Source organism: Photinus pyralis, unplaced genomic scaffold (genome assembly GCF_008802855.1).
Source record: "Photinus pyralis isolate 1611_PpyrPB1 unplaced genomic scaffold, Ppyr1.3 Ppyr1.4_LG8, whole genome shotgun sequence".
NCBI classification, from domain to species: domain Eukaryota; kingdom Metazoa; phylum Arthropoda; class Insecta; order Coleoptera; family Lampyridae; genus Photinus; species Photinus pyralis.
Window position 1 is genome coordinate 5,586,552 of NW_022170819.1, and position 18,214 is coordinate 5,604,765.

The 18,214-nt window shown below is 38.0% G+C and overlaps 3 protein-coding genes across 3 annotated transcripts; all 3 read left to right on the forward strand.

Annotated features, from left to right (window-relative positions):
- The first annotated feature begins 603 nt into the window (after nt 1–603).
- On the forward strand, nt 604–1,101 carry LOC116178330. Its single transcript, XM_031497796.1, has 2 exons — nt 604–787; nt 839–1,101. Exons 1-2 carry the CDS (start codon nt 604–606, stop codon nt 1,099–1,101), a joined length of 447 nt encoding a protein of 148 aa, XP_031353656.1.
- LOC116178680 (sepiapterin reductase) lies at nt 960–2,180 on the forward strand. The gene is made up of 2 exons (XM_031498254.1): nt 960–1,101; nt 1,351–2,180. Exon 2 carries the CDS (start codon nt 1,366–1,368, stop codon nt 2,137–2,139), a length of 774 nt encoding a protein of 257 aa, XP_031354114.1. The 5' UTR covers nt 960–1,101; nt 1,351–1,365; the 3' UTR covers nt 2,140–2,180.
- Nucleotides 2,181–4,172: 1,992 nt separating this feature from the next.
- LOC116178616 (macoilin) lies at nt 4,173–11,944 on the forward strand. The gene is made up of 4 exons (XM_031498166.1): nt 4,173–4,386; nt 6,078–7,326; nt 10,382–10,688; nt 10,746–11,944. The coding sequence occupies exons 1-4, from the start codon at nt 4,307–4,309 to the stop codon at nt 10,961–10,963; spliced, it is 1,854 nt and encodes a 617-aa protein (XP_031354026.1). The 5' UTR covers nt 4,173–4,306; the 3' UTR covers nt 10,964–11,944.
- Nucleotides 11,945–18,214: the final 6,270 nt, after the last annotated feature.

Consider the following 18,214-nt stretch of genomic DNA (forward strand, 5'->3'; position numbering starts at 1 on the left):
TTGAGCAATCAATTATTATGACTTATGATCTAAGATTATGACCGAAATGTTCAGCAACAAAATCAAACACCCTTTGCATTAGGTATTCTTTAGTGGAACTTTCGAAAGACTCGCAAAGAAAGTTTTAAGGATGTAGCGAAATTCGTTAAAATATTCTTACGAGATTCTTAATGCTTTCTCTAAAAGTTCAACCACACGATTGTTCAGGAGATTCTACATCGGACTCAAGAAATTATTTAAAAGATACTTCGCTTTTTCAGGATGGTCTGGTCTTCCTGCATGAGGAGATTGTTCAGGACGTTTCTATATGAACATGAGCAACTTTAGAGCACCAAAGACGTTAAACGTATCTACAACCAAAGAATTCCTATACTCTTTTTGCTACAACGTAGAATTTAAGAGATTTTTCACCACATTCTTTGTGTGATTATTTATAATATTTTTCAAAAAATTCTTATAATTTCAGTAGGCTTCTTATTTACGGCTCATCCTATATAATTTAAGCATTGACAAGTGCTTCCATCTATTTCTGTCTTACCGACTTGGTAGAAGAGACAGTAAAGACGCAAACTTCAGGTGACAGGAAGCAATTAAATTTTTATTATGGACCCTTGGAGTTGCACAAATCAAACGGATTTTTTGTGGTCTAATTCTACATCAAGGTCTACGTATCAACTTGGTTTACCACACGGTGATAAATCCGAAGGTCCGAATGGATTTGAAGACAATTTTAAACCACTCGTAAGTGACACACTACCCGATTCCCAGGCATACCTTGCAGGTTTAGGTAAGTGTTGCAGTTAATCTTTCATCTCCAAACTCACAACTCACTTTTCAGAGACAAAACTAGCAAAACTCAAGTCAGATCCGAACGTTCTCCAACAACTTGCTGAGAAACGTGAAGCCTGCTTGCGACAACTTCTGCTTACCAACTCCGAATCTGACACCGACATCTCCCTGGACACGCCGATTGAACCGTCGCCGATCTTGCGTACGATTGCACCATCGAAACAGGCACTAACGGAAGGTGAACTCGTCACCTTAATTCAATACGACCAGTTGGTTAACGGGGAACAACAATCAAAACCAAACACTGACTAGGTAATTACTTGTCGCATTTTTTGATTCTCAAAAGTTTCACATGGTGAAGGTTGGGCGTCATCAGTAATTAGTTTGTAGGCGCTTTGTATAAATAGATCAAATGGCGGAATATGTTGGACCCAGTTTTCAGTATTAAACTTATTAAACCAAGCACTCCTAAGCGTTTTTTTGGAATTATTTGAAATTGGAATCAGTATCAAGGTTCTCCACATAAATTTTGTCCTTTACTATGTGTACTTCTCTTTTTAGGGACCCAGCCTTAAGATGACTGCGGTAGATTTCTCGAAAAAAACCTTAGTTATCGTAACCGGTGCATCTCAAGGTATCGGTAGGACGATTGCTGTTGACATTTCCAAGTCTCTGATTGCAAATTCCAAAATAATTTTAATCGCCCGTTCCGAATCAGGACTAAATGCCACAAAAGAATCGATTGCCAAGGTGAACAAGGCAATTAACGTCGAGGTCATTCCATTAGATTTAACTAAGCCGAGCCTGGAGGAGTGTTCCAACATACTCAAAGGGCATTGCGACGCCCAGCAGGCCATAATCTTTCATAATGTCGGACAGGTCGGAAAATTGACCTCTTGTGTTACTTTGACCGACATTCAGTTGTGGCGAGATTATTTCGACTTAAACGTTTTCTCGGTCAGTATGCTTAATGGCCTGTTCGTATCAAGCCTGAAGGGGAAAGTAGACAAGCTGTTTGTCATTAATATAACATCGCTATGCGGCAGAATACCGTTTCGTAATATGGCAATGTACGGCGCGGGAAAAGCGGCACGCTGTCTTTATTTTCAGGTGTTGGCGGTCGAGGAGGAGGACGTGGTCGTGTTGAATTACTCCCCCGGACCTGTCGACACGGCGATGATTGAGGAAATCATAGGCACGGCGGAGAGTAAAGAGCTTAAGGGCGATTTCATCTCGATGAAGGAAACTAAAAAGATGCTCACTCCGAGCCAGTCAGTTAATAAACTGCTCTCTGTATTAAAATTGGGAAACTACAAGTCGGGGGACACCGTTGATTATTATGACGAATGATTGTATCAAATAAAAGTCGAATAAATCTGCTTTGAAACTTGCGTTTTGTTGTCTAGGCCAATTTTACCGACTTTATGAACCCCTAGTGGGCCAAAGTGTTTAAAAATACAATTAATGAACGTGCCAAGGTTGCCAGCTTTTATTGTTATTCTCAGAGGTGCTTTCCAGTTTCTTATCACGTTCCCGTACCGAGGCCTTAAGTAAGATCTATTGTACTTGTACCCTTAGTTGTCTTGCTCCCTTAGGATTCCAATATCTGATTTAATGTCCCGGGCTACTGTGAAACCTTAATCTGTCACTGTTTCATAATTTTGAAGCCTAAATAGATGATTTGTTGCAGATTATGATAACAAAATGGAAAACTCTCTAATGTTTTTGATTAAGCTCGCTTGGGAACTCAAATATCGCATACCCTGCTTGATTGCAGTTAGCTTTCTCTTATTAGACATTAGGATGCGGTTAGACGTAGAGGTGCACGTTCGCCGAATACAGCTACAAACACGACTCCCGAGAGGGCATGAGGGTGAAGCGCCGGAAGCCGAAGACGGTAAATAATACTTGTTCGGTGTGGCATACAAATGAGTTACCATTGCAGAGTCTGACTCGTGGATGACGGTAGAAGAAGACGACTAAAGCACTTCCAGTTACTCGCATAGGCAGTCTATTTTGTTCCTTTAAAAATGAAACCATTGTTTGTATAATAAATTTAATTAATTGATACTGGAGCATTACTACACCTTTAACACTTATGAGCAACCGGGGTAGGGATCTACTCGATTCTTTCGCAACACGAATTGAATTTTCCTATCCATATCCTCGTTATAAATCGCCTTGCACCTCTCGAAGTTAATTCGCCTACGAAACTTGGAGCAGATTTTATGGCATACGGTAATAATTCGCAAAGGAGCTCACCTGGAACGGTTTTTCAAAGTATCGGGTTCGTCGAAACTGCTCAAAAATGCCCTCTTTTCCCATTATACGATTGAGAATTCTACAAGCAGATTCGACATCGTTGTTTTGTACAAATACAGTTCTCGCTATAAAAGCGGCGTGTCTCATTTTAATTTAATAATTAATTATTTTTGAAATAAAATTAGGTTAAGGTTAAATCTTTTGCAGGATGTGGATCTGATATGGCCAATCAGTCGTTTGTCAGCGGTGTTGCCAATGCGAACCAACTCCACTCTTTGCCAGGATGTCCACTGCCTTTTCAGACCATTTGCGAAGACGTCTGGAAGAACGCTCAAAAGGAGCCTGGAAAGCTTTTGACTTGATCAGAAAACGTGGGAGAATTCTGTAGTAAAAGCCAAAAATCCCCGAAAGATTCGTAAAAAGTTTACATCAGGGCGCTAAAGTGCTTTTAAGCTTGTTTAAAAGGCTTTCCAGATTTGATCTTATCGCTGACGCAAAAATGCAATAAGTGGCCGAATAACACCAAACAGTTTAGGTGGAGGTTAGAAGAGCATGGTGATGCAAGTCATAGTCTGCGTCCATAAAAACCAATACCTATATAGGAACAAAAGAGTATGTAAGTGTAAACGAGCTCTAGATTGTCGTTAAAAAGGCTTTTTCGTGCCAATAACTTTTGCACTTCGCCTAAACAGCAAAGATCATGCTTTAAAAAATCGCAATGACGGCAAGATCTTCAAATCCGTAGATACCAAGAACATGTTGCGGTCGCCGTAGAAGCTGTGGACGTCGTCAGAGCGGAGTATGAAGAGGTCAGATAAAGTTCCTTTATAGGTGCTACTAAGAGGAGATTCATTGCCCCCAAGAAGCTCTAGGCGACGCCGACGCCTGAACATTCGATCGAGCTGTACCACGTGTCTGGGTCATGCTAAAAGCTAGGGTGCCGAGAAATAGGTTCTGATAATGCTTCTTTGTTGCTCGCTCAACCGATCTTCGAGAAAAGTTAGCTATGATCTCAATTTTGAGCGTTCAAAAGTATGACACATTCATATGGACGAACTCTGTATATGTTACATTCGCCGCGTTGAGAGCACTCTACCGTCCAAAATAGCGAACTACCACAATTTGACAACAAAAGGCAATACCGCAAAAGTCACGGTTCGTGTGACGAAAAATTAATGAAACAGCCGCGCTTTTCAAGCAGTTTATTATTGAAGTGAGTGCAGTTAAAATTATTGTGCGTGGTTTTGTGAAAATTATGAAGAGACGAAATGTTGATTTTGGCAAAATGAGGAGACCCCTGAAACGAAACAAAATAACGGAAGGATTTTACGGAAGGTATGTGTTTCCGTATTAGAATGTGAGCGTCGAAAGATGAATCTCAAATGTGTTCTTCACATTCTCAACGTTACTCTTCCATATGTCTTTCAAAATGGCTGTTTTTTATTTACGAAAATAGTTAGGGGCCTTCGCTCGCCTGAGAATTTCGAACGTTGTCCGAAAGGGCGACGTAACGCGGCACTTCTTTCGTAATTCGACTCTTGTCGACCGTGTTAATCTTATGGTCATCTGTCATCGCCTTTTTTGTTAGGTTAGATTGCTTGCATTCAAAATATAAAAGTTCAACGATTATCTTTTGACGCTTATCTTCGCGCTTTATCAACCGCACGAATGTTTACAGCACATCCAATAAGGAAAAAAATGATATACGTTTAGTAAGAGATGCAATTCGATGGTCGTACTCGGTTTGAGATGCACGGGGGCTTTGATATTTCAAATGCAAGAACTGACCTCTGTCATTTTCATTACATTACAGACCTAAGTAAAGGGCCATTCTGTATCTTTAGTAGTCAAAATTATTTCTATACCTTAAAATCGAGCTTAAAATGCACAATTATTGGGGAGTATACCCTTGGAGATATTATGCCGAGGTATTTCAAGACATTATCAAAATCCCATATACTTCTAATAGGTTGCCAGTGTCCAGTGAGGTTCACAGTTTGACATGTATCAGTCTCAGACGAGGTCTCAGAGGAGTAGCTAAGAATTATATTAATTTAAATTGAACTCGTGGATCATCAACACATATCAAATGATTTATAGTGCATCAAATTTTATATTGGTACCCACCATGTAGCTCTCGATGTAGCTTTAGTATTAGGGGAAGGTATGACAAGGTTATTTTGCCACATTCTTACACACTTTGCATAAAATTATTTACACATTTTACAATTTACGTACAGAGTTTGTTAATATTTCTCGCAAATTTCCAAAATGTTCCACTCATTTTCAAAACAATTCACATTTTTAAAATTTTCTATACGTTCCCAACATTTAAGAAACATTCCCAAAATTATCCCGCACATTTCCGAAATATTTTCAAAATTTTTTCCACATTTTTCAACATTTTTTTGGTTCGTACGTATTATCAAAACGTTTTAAAAACATTTGACATTTCACCTAAACAATTTACTTAGGCATTATCAAATTATTCTAGGCATTTCCAGGATTTGTCACGCATTTCCAAACAATACAAATTTCCATTTTAAAAATATTTCCAAAATGTTTAAAGATTTTCAAAACGATCATTTCGAAAATTTTGTACACATCCCCAACAGTTTCTCGCACGTTTTAGGAACATTGTCAAATTTAAAGTTTTTCTCACATTTTCAATGTTTCTGCACATCAAAAATTTTTATGATAATCGAATTTTCCAAAATTGTCTACACATTTGGAATGTTTTCAAAATTTCTGCACGCTTTCGTAACTTTAGACATTTCCAAAATTAATATTTTCACACGATCTCTACAAATCTCCCTCTTCGAATATTTTCAAAATTTTTTATTCATTCCCTGCGCAATTAATAGCAAATTTTTGATTGCAGAAGTTGACAGGAAATGCGTGGGATATTTTGAAAAACATTTCCCATAAGGTTTCAAAGCATTATTCATTTTTATTAATTTTGAACCACCCTGTAGATGTAGAAACTTTGTGAATTCTGTTATGTAATTGTTTTTTTTTTGTTTCAGCACCCTATTGTACCTGAAATTTTTTATTTTGTGGATCTTGGTGATCTTGGCAGACTTCATTTTGGAGTTCCGTTTCGAATTTCTATGGCCATTTTACCTGCTCTTACGTTCAGTGTATGATTCGTTTAAGTACCAGGGCTTGGCCTTCTCCGTGTTTTTTGTGTGCATCGCCTTAACGTCAGACATGCTGTGTTTCTTCTTTATACCTGTGCATTGGCTGTTTTTCGCGGCGAGTACGTACGTGTGGGTGCAGTACGTGTGGCATACCGATAAGGGTATTTGCACGCCCACGATACTACTGTGGATATTGTTTATATATTTAGAGGCGGCGGTGCGGCTGCGCGACGTTAAGCACATGCCCGGACATTTGGATCTGTGTAGGCCGTTCGCGGCGCACTGCATAGGGTATCCGGTAGTGACGTTGGGCTTCGGGTTCAAATCGTACATCGGCTACAGAATGCGACAGCGAAAGCAGCGCGACGTCGCAAAAGAAAATGAATTCTACCAACAGTTGCTGCTGCAAGCATTGCCGTTGGACGTAGGAGCGAGCGCGCCCTCCGAAAGCGCGTCTAACGCCATCGTACCTGCGACACAACTTCATAATAATGTTAAAATTCAAAACACTACAAATAGACAATCTCACGAAAAGAACGGACACATACCCAACGGTACCGTATCCAATGGCATACATCATAATCACATTCAAAAACCTCACAGAAAGTCGCTAGATAAAAGCAAAGAGCACGTCGAGCACGAAGCAAGGCACACTTTAGAAAGTAGGCAAAGAACAAGTCAGCATTCGCACACAAACGGTTCGGCGATTGGCGCCGGATCCGAGGAGTTCGTCGCGTCCGAACTCGAAAACAAACCGAGCAAAAGAAGAGAGAGAAAGGAACAAGACAAAGACAGGGACACGCTCGAGTACCTGCAGCGTCTCGAGACGGACGGCAGAAGACTAAAGACCGATCTGCAAAACAGCAGGCAGAGCGAGCAGGAGCTGCGATTGCAGGTCGTCCATCTCACCACGAGCGAGAAGGTCGCGAAGGGCGAAATGTCGGCGCTGCAGCGCGAAATCGAGGAGCTGCAGAGTAGGCTGCAGGGCGCGAACAGTGTCAGACAGACGGACCGACAGACGATCAGCTCGTTGGAACGGCGAATCGCCGAAGAGCGACGTCTCAGGTCCAATTGTGAGGCGCAACTCTCGCAGGAGAGGAAAAACAGAAAACAGGAGGAGGCGAGGGCCGCACAAGTAAGTTGTGGGAATTTTGGCCCGATTTTTGTATACGTAAAATATTTATACAGGGTGGAACACAGGAGACCAAAACATTTTTCCCAAATAAGGTCCAGGTTTCGTTTTTTGGGCATACCCTCGAGAATGCCTTTGCTGGTTTAGCAAAATTTTGTCCAAAATTTCTCGAGCACTCTTAAGTGGGGGGTGCAAAAGAAATTCCACTCCGAAAAAATTTTATACCTGGGTACATTCGAACTGCCGAAACATAGTTTTTAAAAATCGATAAGCGGCTACGTTTCAATATCCACCAAAAAACACAAAACAACGATTAACGTCCACGAAAAGTTACAGCCCTTTGAATTTTTTTTCGAAATTGGTTTCTAGTCCATAACTTTTGATTGAGAAGTCCGATCGAAAAAGGGAAAAAAATTTTCTTATATAATGTGGCCCGTAGAATCCATAATTTCAAACAGTTCCAAGATTGGGCTACTAGTTCAAAGGTTACAGCCCTTTGAATTTTCTTTCGAAATTGGTTTCTAGTCCATAACTTTTGCGAAAAAAAAATTGTCTCAGATTCACGTGTTCCTCTGCTATTTAAAACTTTCTTCCCTCTCTGTGTCCGCCTCACCTTGGTTTTCGTATTAGCGAAAACTAATTAACTTACGCAGCAATAACACTTATCGCAATGACCGGAGAATACATGAGATAAACTATAAAAAAATAAATTATCTTTCTAAATGCCATAAGTTGTTAATTTAATTGTAACGGAGTTTTTTTGTTAATGGTCAACTTTTGCCCGAACTGGTTGTTAAATTATTTAAATGCCACCACTGATCTATGTAGCGTGATATAGAAACGTCATTTAAGCTAAACTGTATCTCTCACCATTTTTATGGTACGACCGATAGCCGCAAGTTCCATCCTTCTCTCTGAAAAGAAATGAAAATGTTTAGGGTGTACCTTCTTAACGATCCATTTTGGACCCTTGTTCTATTTGGGAAACATGCCGGTTCCATCGTTTTTTTTTTACATACTTAAATGATACACCCTGTGTTACTTTTGTAAGTATGAGATATAACTCTGTTGATCACTAAGATAGCTTACATAAGCTACAGGCTGGACCGCTCATTGGTGTCACATGACCTTACAAGGCATAGTGCCGTTATTTAATGTACAGTGTGCCCCATTTTAGTTGAGACTGCAGTGTATCTCAGCTGTTTTTAAACATAGAGATACAGGGTGAAAAACTAAAAACCAAAGGTTTGACTGTCGGGAATGTTATATCTATACTCATGTAAGATATAAACAAGTTTTTTGCCTTAAGGCGAGTAACTTCAGCGCATTTTCCATGAATTGATCTGTACTTCCCAAAAGGCAGTAGGTATGTGCGCTATGTTTTTCTTTACTAGAGGCATATGGTTAAAATATCTCCATAAGTAAAAAGGTTGCCGTTGCGCAGTTCCCACATGAGCACATTTACTGTATGCTATAGGTATGCGATCTTTGTTTTTACTAGAAGCGTCTATGGTTAAACTTTAGAGAGAGAGGGAGATCTTTATAAGCAAAAAGTTGGCATTTTGCAGTCTGCGCATGCGCGCATTTGATTTTTATGATGTGCGATGTATTTGCCTAAGCGAATGGCATTTTTTTGTAGTTCGATTTTTATTACATGTGATATGTTTACTAGAAGCATCTGTGGTTAAAATTTCAAAGAAATATCTTCATAAATAAGGAAGTTGGCACTGACTGCGCATGCGCACATCTAATGTTTGCACTCGTGTTTGCAATATCAGATATGTTTGCCTTTAACAAAAGCATCTGTGATTAAAATTTCAAAAAGATATATCGATAAATAAGACCGTTGATGTTGCGCATCCCGCGCATGCGCACATTAATCTGATGTGTACAATATGCGATACGTTTGCTTTTACTAAAAATTAAATTTTAAATATTTCACCTTGAATCCCTCGTCGAATCCAGTGGCATAGTTAAAAAAATTTGTTGGTATCAACTGCCTTAGTTACCATGGATACAATAAACAAAACAAAATCCCTATGTATCCATCGCCAACTATAAATAAAAACCGTAAAAAATATCGTTTTTATTTTTGGTACATGGCTACAATTTAAAAAAAATATAGGTATTGATACATCAATGCGATCAGGAAAAAGAAAGCAAAAACATTGACCTTAACATATACCTATATAGGGTGTTGCATTTAAAAAACACTAACAATCAATGGGTCAATTCTCAGAAACGGTGGTCCAAAAATTTGTTTTGACCACGCCAATGGATTCTACGTAAAAATATCGAAAATATGCAGTTTTACCTTTTTTCTGTCTTGCATGGGTAGTAAGATGATAACATTCTAAAAACAAACTTTTCGTTTTCACCTCGGTTTTCACCCTGTATCTCAGGAACAAACGTAGCTAGATTGAATCTGTTTCTTTAAAAACAGCTGAAATACACTAAAAAAGTTGATATTGTCAATTGGTATAGTTGCGTAAGAGACTTATTTTCTGTGTTGATCACTTTAAAATTAACATTAATCAACCATCAGTTGTAACGGACGATATGAAGCGCAACATTTTAATTTTTGTGGAAGAAAATCCCATAAGAAACTTAAGAGAAATAGCGGCCGAATTTAATATCTCTTCTATTTACTGTCGCTTTTATTAAAATCCAGAATGCTACTTTAATTACATAAAATTAGTCGTGTTTCAGAAGGTTTTTGTCATTTAAAAGTAGACATAGGAAATCCCTTTCCTAGGTCTACTTCTAAATGAATATCACGATATGTTATGGTTCGTGACGAAATAAACCATATCGATTTCCCATATGGAGTAAATAAAGGTCCTCAGAAGGTGGTCTGGTATCTGCAAACGTGACTGCTTGTAGATAACCTAAGAGAGACATTTTTTATTTTCAAAATTTAGAAAAGGACAGCTCTGTAACTCCTTAATTTTGACATTAACATTAAGACCGTTTTTAACTACCTGTCCCTAATGATATATCGGCCTACCATTTCAGTTGCAATGTGAAACAATGTCCGATTGACCCTTACGTGTCATAGGTGGCAGCACAGTCCTCCAGAGGCGAATGCACAGAACTGTGTAAGTCGCGAAGGAGGGACATAGAGTCCGAAATAACGGAGTGCCGTTCGACGCAAAGGTGGTCGGACGAGCGCATTGCGTGTTTGGAAAGGGAAAACACCTCGTTAGCCGAACAGCTACGCGACACAGACATCCTCATGTCGGCGCTCTCTGCGATGCAGGAGAAGAATACTCACCTTGAAAATTCGCTCTCCGCCGAAACTCGCATCAAACTTGATCTCTTCAGCGCCCTCGGCGAGGCGAAACGTCAGCTCGAATTACGCGACAGTAAGTCTTTTCAACTGCACCCTTGCACCTAAAATAATTTTTCGTTTTAATTCGCAGCCGCTAACCGAGCGCAAGAAAAAGAAATCGACGAACTGAAAGGTAAGATAGCACAGGTCTTGGCTGTCATGCCGAACGACACATTCGCATCTCCGCCGACGCCTTCCAGTACGATGTCGAGAGTGCGGCTGGCCGAAAGTCCGCCCGGATCTACGTTGGATCCCAACGCCACGGCCTATACGCCCAAAAGTTCCCTCGTTACTTCCACTGAGGCTTAGGTTTGACGACACTGCGCTCGAACGTCATAAGGCTTAAAGTCTTTTGAATTGATTGTAAATTGATTTTAGGTCGGTGTCATTTTACTACATTTTCACTTAGGTATTGATAGCGCGACGCGTTTTTGTTTTTTTTTCCTTTTTTTTTTGTTGATGGTTCAAATAAAAAAAGTTCGCAAACGAACTTTGTTGTAAAATGATTATCGGCTCTCCTATTTTTGCGTATCTCGTTATAGTCCCGTATCGTTAGCTTATTTAATGTGATATATTTAATTGTAACACAGTACCTTAATGAGGCGTTCGCCGACTGTTGATTATTTGTGCATTGGTACTGATGATTTTTCGGTTAGTTTGACACTGATGATGGCTCACTCTTGGCTGACATTTGATCTCTACTGTCTCTTTAGTGTAACTGTAATTGACGGTTTCGTTTGACTTTGGAAAAAGTTCTACCGTAACTCCGCTCCTTTGTTGTCACACACATCAATTTGTACTAATATTATAAAAATGATTTGGGGATGTACTTAAAAGGCAACGGAATCAGGGTAGAACCTGATTTTAAGGTCAAACTTACACGAAAACCGTCTATTTTAATAAGACTACAACTTCCACCTTGTACTTACTTGAATTGTTCCTGTTTTTAAAGAGTACACAATTTTTTTCTTCTGTTTCTTTTTCTCCCCGATTTGTTTTCCGTTTATTTTGGCAAAATTTTCCCGTGGACACGGTGAGTGTGGTACTTAAGCCTCGAATGTTTTTTTTTAGTTTAGTTTTTTTTCTCAATTGCCGAGACAGACATGGACGCCCCTTGTGAGAACAAGTTAATACACAAATTGACGAAGATTTGTTTACAGCCAGTTTCTGGCAATCGAAGCTTCGTTCTTTATCGAATCTGATCTACTTACGTTTGTTTTGCCATATTTATTTTGTTTGCTTTCTTTTGTAGTATTTAATAGTAAAATATACGTTTATTTTTTTATTTGACTAAATTCCGTTTTACCTCTTAACGAAAACTAATTTGGGAACTTTAAACAAAAGTTGGGTGACTTTCCGCCGCTTAATATACAAGCATATTGTAAAATCGATCTTTTATACGTACCTAAATCGTTTGTATAGAAGATCATTTTGTAGGTAGGCTGTTTATGTAAGAACTATAATGTTATGTCGATCCGTTCTTTGTTGGTCAGGTATCAGCTCTCTATGTGTTATTGACTCACCCAAAATATCGAGAAGATATCAATACAAATAAAAATAGGCTTTGTGCCTAAAATGATGTCTTTATTATTACGTTTCTTCGAAATAAGCAGCAAAGGGTTTGTATTTACATATTTGGCAGTTTTGAATTGAACGTTCTCGCTCTAAATTTTATAAAGGAAAAACGCTTCTCCTACGCCCCTGTGTTTTTATTGGGCGCGGATCTAACAATTCAAATTGCAGAAGAAGGAAAACTTGCAAGGCTGTATGCGCGCTTTGAACGAGAAAAAAACGAGGCGGAGTTTTAGGTGAGGCGCCAGAACGTGGTCGCTTTGGGTGTGTAAGTGTGTTTGTTTAAGAAGCCCAGGTAATTATTTTCTTTAATTGTACCAATAAATGAGTAGGGTGTAGCTAATTGCTTTTGTTTATTTGCTGTTGCTTGTTATCATAAATTTGAATTGGCAGGGCCTTTGCCTAAATTACTCAGTAGTGATTGTGAATGAGTTAGTAGTTAGGCAGTGGTACTTTAGGGGTAGATTTGTTATATACAGGGTGTTTTTTTGGGAGCTTTAGTTAAACGTTTCTGGGAAAGTAAAATAGGCAGGTTTTTGAAAATTTGTACTTAGGCGTTACTCTGAAGACCGAATCGATGTAAAATATTTTCAAAATGGCCACACTTCCGGAAACACCGGAAGTAGATAGTAACTTCGTTATATTAAATGGCAACCCCTATTTTTTTATTGCATTTTTGGATTCTACGTAAAAATTTCAGTTCTTTTGATACCCACATGTCCATATCTGCCATTTATGGTTTTTAAGTTATTTTGACTATGAAAAATAAATGGCGGATGCCATTGAAAACGGTTATAGTCATGGCAACCCATTTTTATCAGTGCATAGAGAATGAATAGGGCTTTCTTTTAGTGTACTTAAAAAAGTTAGTTGCATACAACCGCACCTATGGAGATCCAAATTTAAGAAACTTCAAAGTCCAAAAACTCAGTTTTTTTAAATGGAATGACCATGTTCTTACTATTGCATGAGATAGAGAATCGAAATTGGAATATTTTGATATTACATGTTCCTATAGCTATCTTTAACATTTTCTGATTTATTCCCATTTCATTGAATTGATGCCATTTTTTTTTCGCATTTTCATTTTAGTATGATTTTATAACAATCGAATTTTAAACAAATCAAGGGAAGGATACTTTAATATCATTGATTCTAGTCTAAATTATGTCATTTATTAAGGATATAGGACGGAAAATTTTTGAGAAATCTAGACAGTCATTCAACTGAATTTCTTAAACAACATATAAGTCTGAAAATTCAGAGAGATAATGCGATATCTGTTCTAGCAACAATTCCATGCAAAAAATGTTTCAACGAAGTTTGTTATATTTTACATTGAATTTATTTTGTTAATCTTGCATTTGCAATTCAATTCATTTTCTTAAATATTCTCTTGTAGAGCTTGTATCAATTGTGCTTCAATGGTTTGTAGTGCATTTGGGGATACAACATTTCCAAAACTCATACAATTTCGTTCCAGTGTTCGAATGAATGTACGGCAAGCATGTGCCGCGATTCTGTCCATTTCACCATAAATAACAATTAAATTCCAAAATAGGTGAAACCACTGCGAGTCATTTTTCGATTTTTGAAAAAGCTGTTAACCTAATATAACAGTAGGTGACGGATTAGTGTCACTAGATTTGTTTAAAATTCAATTCAATTCATGGCCGACTACTAAAAAGAAAATTCGATAAAAATAGTGTCAATTCAATAAAATGGGAATAAGAAACTGTTAAAAGATAGCTATAGGAACATGTATTGTCAAAATATGCCCATTTCGATTCTTTATCACATGCAATATTAAGAAAATTGTGATTCCATTTAAAAAAACTGAGTATTTAGTCTTTGAAGTTTCATAAATTTGGATCTCCATAGGGGCGGTCTTACGTAACTTAACTTTTTTTTAAGTACACTAAAAGAAAGCTGTATTCATTCTATATGCACTGATAAAAATAGGTTGCCATGACTACAACCGTTTTCAAGTAATCAATTATCAAGGTACCATCTGCATCCGCCATTTTTTTTTCTTAAAGTCAAAATAACTTAAAAACCATAAATGGCAGATATCGACATATGGGTATCAAAAGAACTGAAATTTCACGTAGAATCCAAAAACCCAATCAAAAATTGGGGTTGCTATTTAAAATAACGAAGTGACTATCTATTTTCCCGTGTTTCCGGAAGTGCGGCCATTTTGAAAATATTTTACATCGATTCGGCCTTCAGCGTAACTACTAAGTACAAATTTTCAAAAACCTACCCATTTTAGTTTCCCAGAAACGTTTAACTAAAGCTCCCAAAAAAACACCCTGTATAGATAGCACATACATAATGTTTTCGCATGTACGTAAAAGTTTCATTGACACTGCTTCAATTACGTTTTAGAAGTTGCAATCTTGATACTGGGGAATTTCCTCTAGCTTCGGTAATGTTAGCATATCTACACTGCAGAGTGAATTTCATTGTTTTCTTAGGGGAAGATTGAAAATTAGGGCATAAGGGAAGAATTCCTTAAGAAAATAAAAACCCCTTCACACCATAAGATGCATACCAAAAGGGACGCTTTACGTAGACTGCTCGATCAAAAATATTGAGAAAAGCATGCTGGATAAAGAATCGACCTTAATCTGCCTCATTGACATTGGCAACCATGGAGCTCCTCTGTCTGACCTAATGCAGTATGCTCTTGCTACAGTGCAGGAGTGGTGCCTCACTAGGGGGCTAAAAGTATACCCGGACAAGATACGATACGTGCCCTTTACAAAGCGAAGATAACTTATGGCCTTTGGAAGCTACGATTGGGCATGCAACAGCGGGAGTACCTTCCCGAATGCCAATACTTAGGAGTATACTGGACAAGAAGCTAACTTGGTAGCCTTTCAATCATCACGGCCTTAATGAACTGTAAAGCACAAGCAAAAGTAGCCCAGATTACTAACTAAACAGGCTACAACAAATATCCTGTCTGTAAAAATGTAAACGATTTAAAATAAAGGTTAACGGTATCAAATACGTGCTTCTACATTGAGGTTAAATCAAGTCAAGAAAGTTATTTTAAAAAAATGTCGCATACAACAAATCTATATAAATAAAAATGAATGTTTGTATGTCTCTTATGCCTTCCTAAACCGTTCATCCGATTGCGATTACACTTTGGGGAATAGTTAGACGTATGTCCGCGAAGGTTTCTATGTAATAACAAAATTTCCGTCTGTCTGTACGTATGAATGTCCCTTATGCTTGCCTAAACCCTTCATCCGATTGCGACTAAACTTTAGGGGTTAGACGTACGTCCCTAAACTGTTCATCCGATTGCAGGACGAATTACTGCGAAAGTCTATATATTATTTTATACGGGGTGTCAATTTTAAAACTTGCAGTCTGCCATGTTTTCCAAACTAAAGAATATATTGAAAATCGCGCAAAACGGTTTCGGGGGTATCGAGGGGGAACCAAAATGACGATGTGAGTGACAACCCCCACCCCCTATTGATATTGACATATATAAAAATGAATCGCCGAAATTTATGTACGCGCATCATTTCAGAACGACTGCACCACATTAGATAATTCTTTTTTTGTTGTGTTTCTCATTATCAGGACAAGGTTTGTATGAAGGATAATTTTCCAAACATTGTACGGAAAGACGTAAAAACAACATTTTTCTCTTTCGTCTTTTAAATTGCAATATAACTAATAGATGGCGTCAACTGTTTATACGTTCAGATACTGCCCACTGCCGTCGCATTTTTATTCTGCATTTACACGAACTTTTTTTTTTCTTTCGTCGTATAAATCGCAATCTTCTATCTATGTAAGTATACAGGGTGGCCATTTGAAAACGAAACAGAGCCTATTTTGGGGACCTCAAAACATTTACGAAAAAATCCTCGGACCCGTCAATTTTTGATCCAAGGGGGAACCATTTTTTTGCTAGGTTCGCCCCCCTGGGGGCAAAGCCCTAGCGGGGGTGACAAGTGTCCCCAAAATTTTAAATCGAATGGGGGGTCGAGTGATACCTTATTTTGAAGGTATTTTTATGTAGATTATAACTCTTAAGATTTAAATCAGTTTATTTTAAGTGCTTAAAGCTAAAATCAATCAAGTAAATGTTGGCCTTCGACTTCCATACAAATACAGGTTTTGTACAGGTATTAAAAAGAAAACAAACAACAACAAGTACGGTTCATAATGTAGGAGAGCAACATTTTTTGTATTTACTGTTGTATTAATTTTTGTTATTTAACTAATTCATTTACAAGCATTTTTTTCATAAGAAAATGTTGACACGTTTTTAACTTTTATTAGCCCCTGTATCGGCTAGGTAAATTAGTAGCGATTTAAAACTTAAGGGTTATAATCCACATAAAAATACCTCCAAAATAAGGTATCACTCGACCCCCCATTCGATTTAAAATTTTGGGAGCACTTGTCACCCCCGCTAGGGCTTTGCCCTTAGGGGGGCGAAACTAGCAAAAAAATGGTTCCCCCTTGAATCAAAAATTGACGGGTCCAAGGATTTTTTCGTAAATGTTTTGAGGTTCCCAAAATAGGCTCTGTTTCGTTTTCAAATGGCCACCCTGTATATTAAAAATGAATCGCCGAAATTTATTTATGCGCATCAAATTAGATAGTTCTTTTTTTGTTGTGTTTGCGTTATCGAAACATGTGATGCCCTAAGGCAAGCTAATAGGAAACAGGGCAATGAAAGCAAAGAATAGCACGAAAAGGATGCAAACGTTATTAATTAATTTAGGAAAATAATCTTCAAGATATAAAATAAAAGTTCGTACCTACCTACCCGACATCTGCAGCTGCTTTAAAATCATCTCCGCAAATTCTATTTATAAAAAGGACAAGGTTTGCCGTGACTACAAAATTCATTCCAACCTGTGCCTCTGAGGACGACCCAACATACAATTAAGCCATAAAGGGATTAAATTTACCAAATTTTTAAGAAGTAATTTAAGATTTACTATAAACTACAGTACAGTACTACAGTAAGTAATGTTCGATACGTATGCTTGCACGATTAAGACGTTCTGCCCGGGTGCACCATTCTGTTGAAACCAACAATTTCCAACTTTTGTTTTTATTTGTGTGACGTACATAGTTGTAATTTTTTGGAACAAGTAAACGGCAGTTCTAAGGTAAACCTGAGTGTCTTCATAAAGTTGATGATCAAGTCCAATACTCCACAGAATTCCTTCCGCTTTGAGGTTTCGACTAGAGCCAGCAGGATTATATTGTGCCAGTAGAAAGGTCAAATGGCCGCAACTTACAACGTCACCTGAACCACTGAATTCATTCATTACTTCTTTCACGGCAAAACCCTCTATCAAAGCATTTTTTGCAAAATATTCTGTAACCAACATCATACACATCCATCCCAACACGTAACTACGAATACGAAAATTATAAACACCCGTGCGAAGCCGGGTCGGGCAGCTAGTAAATTATAAAGAAATACAAAGATTACTACCAGCATTAAATAACAACAAACACTTACGGAGTGATGCTTTCGTCACCACTATTAAAAACAAGATGACAAACAACAGAAACGTGCGCCGTGCTCTCCAGGTGGCGCAGATAGATGTTCCCCTCCTAAAAATTGCGCGGTTGCCAGCTCTCGCAAATAAAATATGTGTATCTCTCAGAACCGATCGGCGATTGTTTTTTTGCATGTCTGAGATTTTAGTAATTGATGTGGAACCCCCTATACCTTTCATGTTTGTGGTTTCTTTTTGAACTACAAGTATTTGGAAGTCGTAATCCACGTTCTCCAAGTTGAAATAAATTACATTGCACTTTTGAAAAGCTTGGGATGACATGGCCGATCCAACATATCTTATCCTCTTTTGTAAAACTAAACTCGCACAGGTCACATACAAATGTTATTATTTTTTATTACAATAAATGAGACACATACGTGAACATTAATACATTAAAAAATTAATACTGTTCATTGGTCTGGAAAAATAA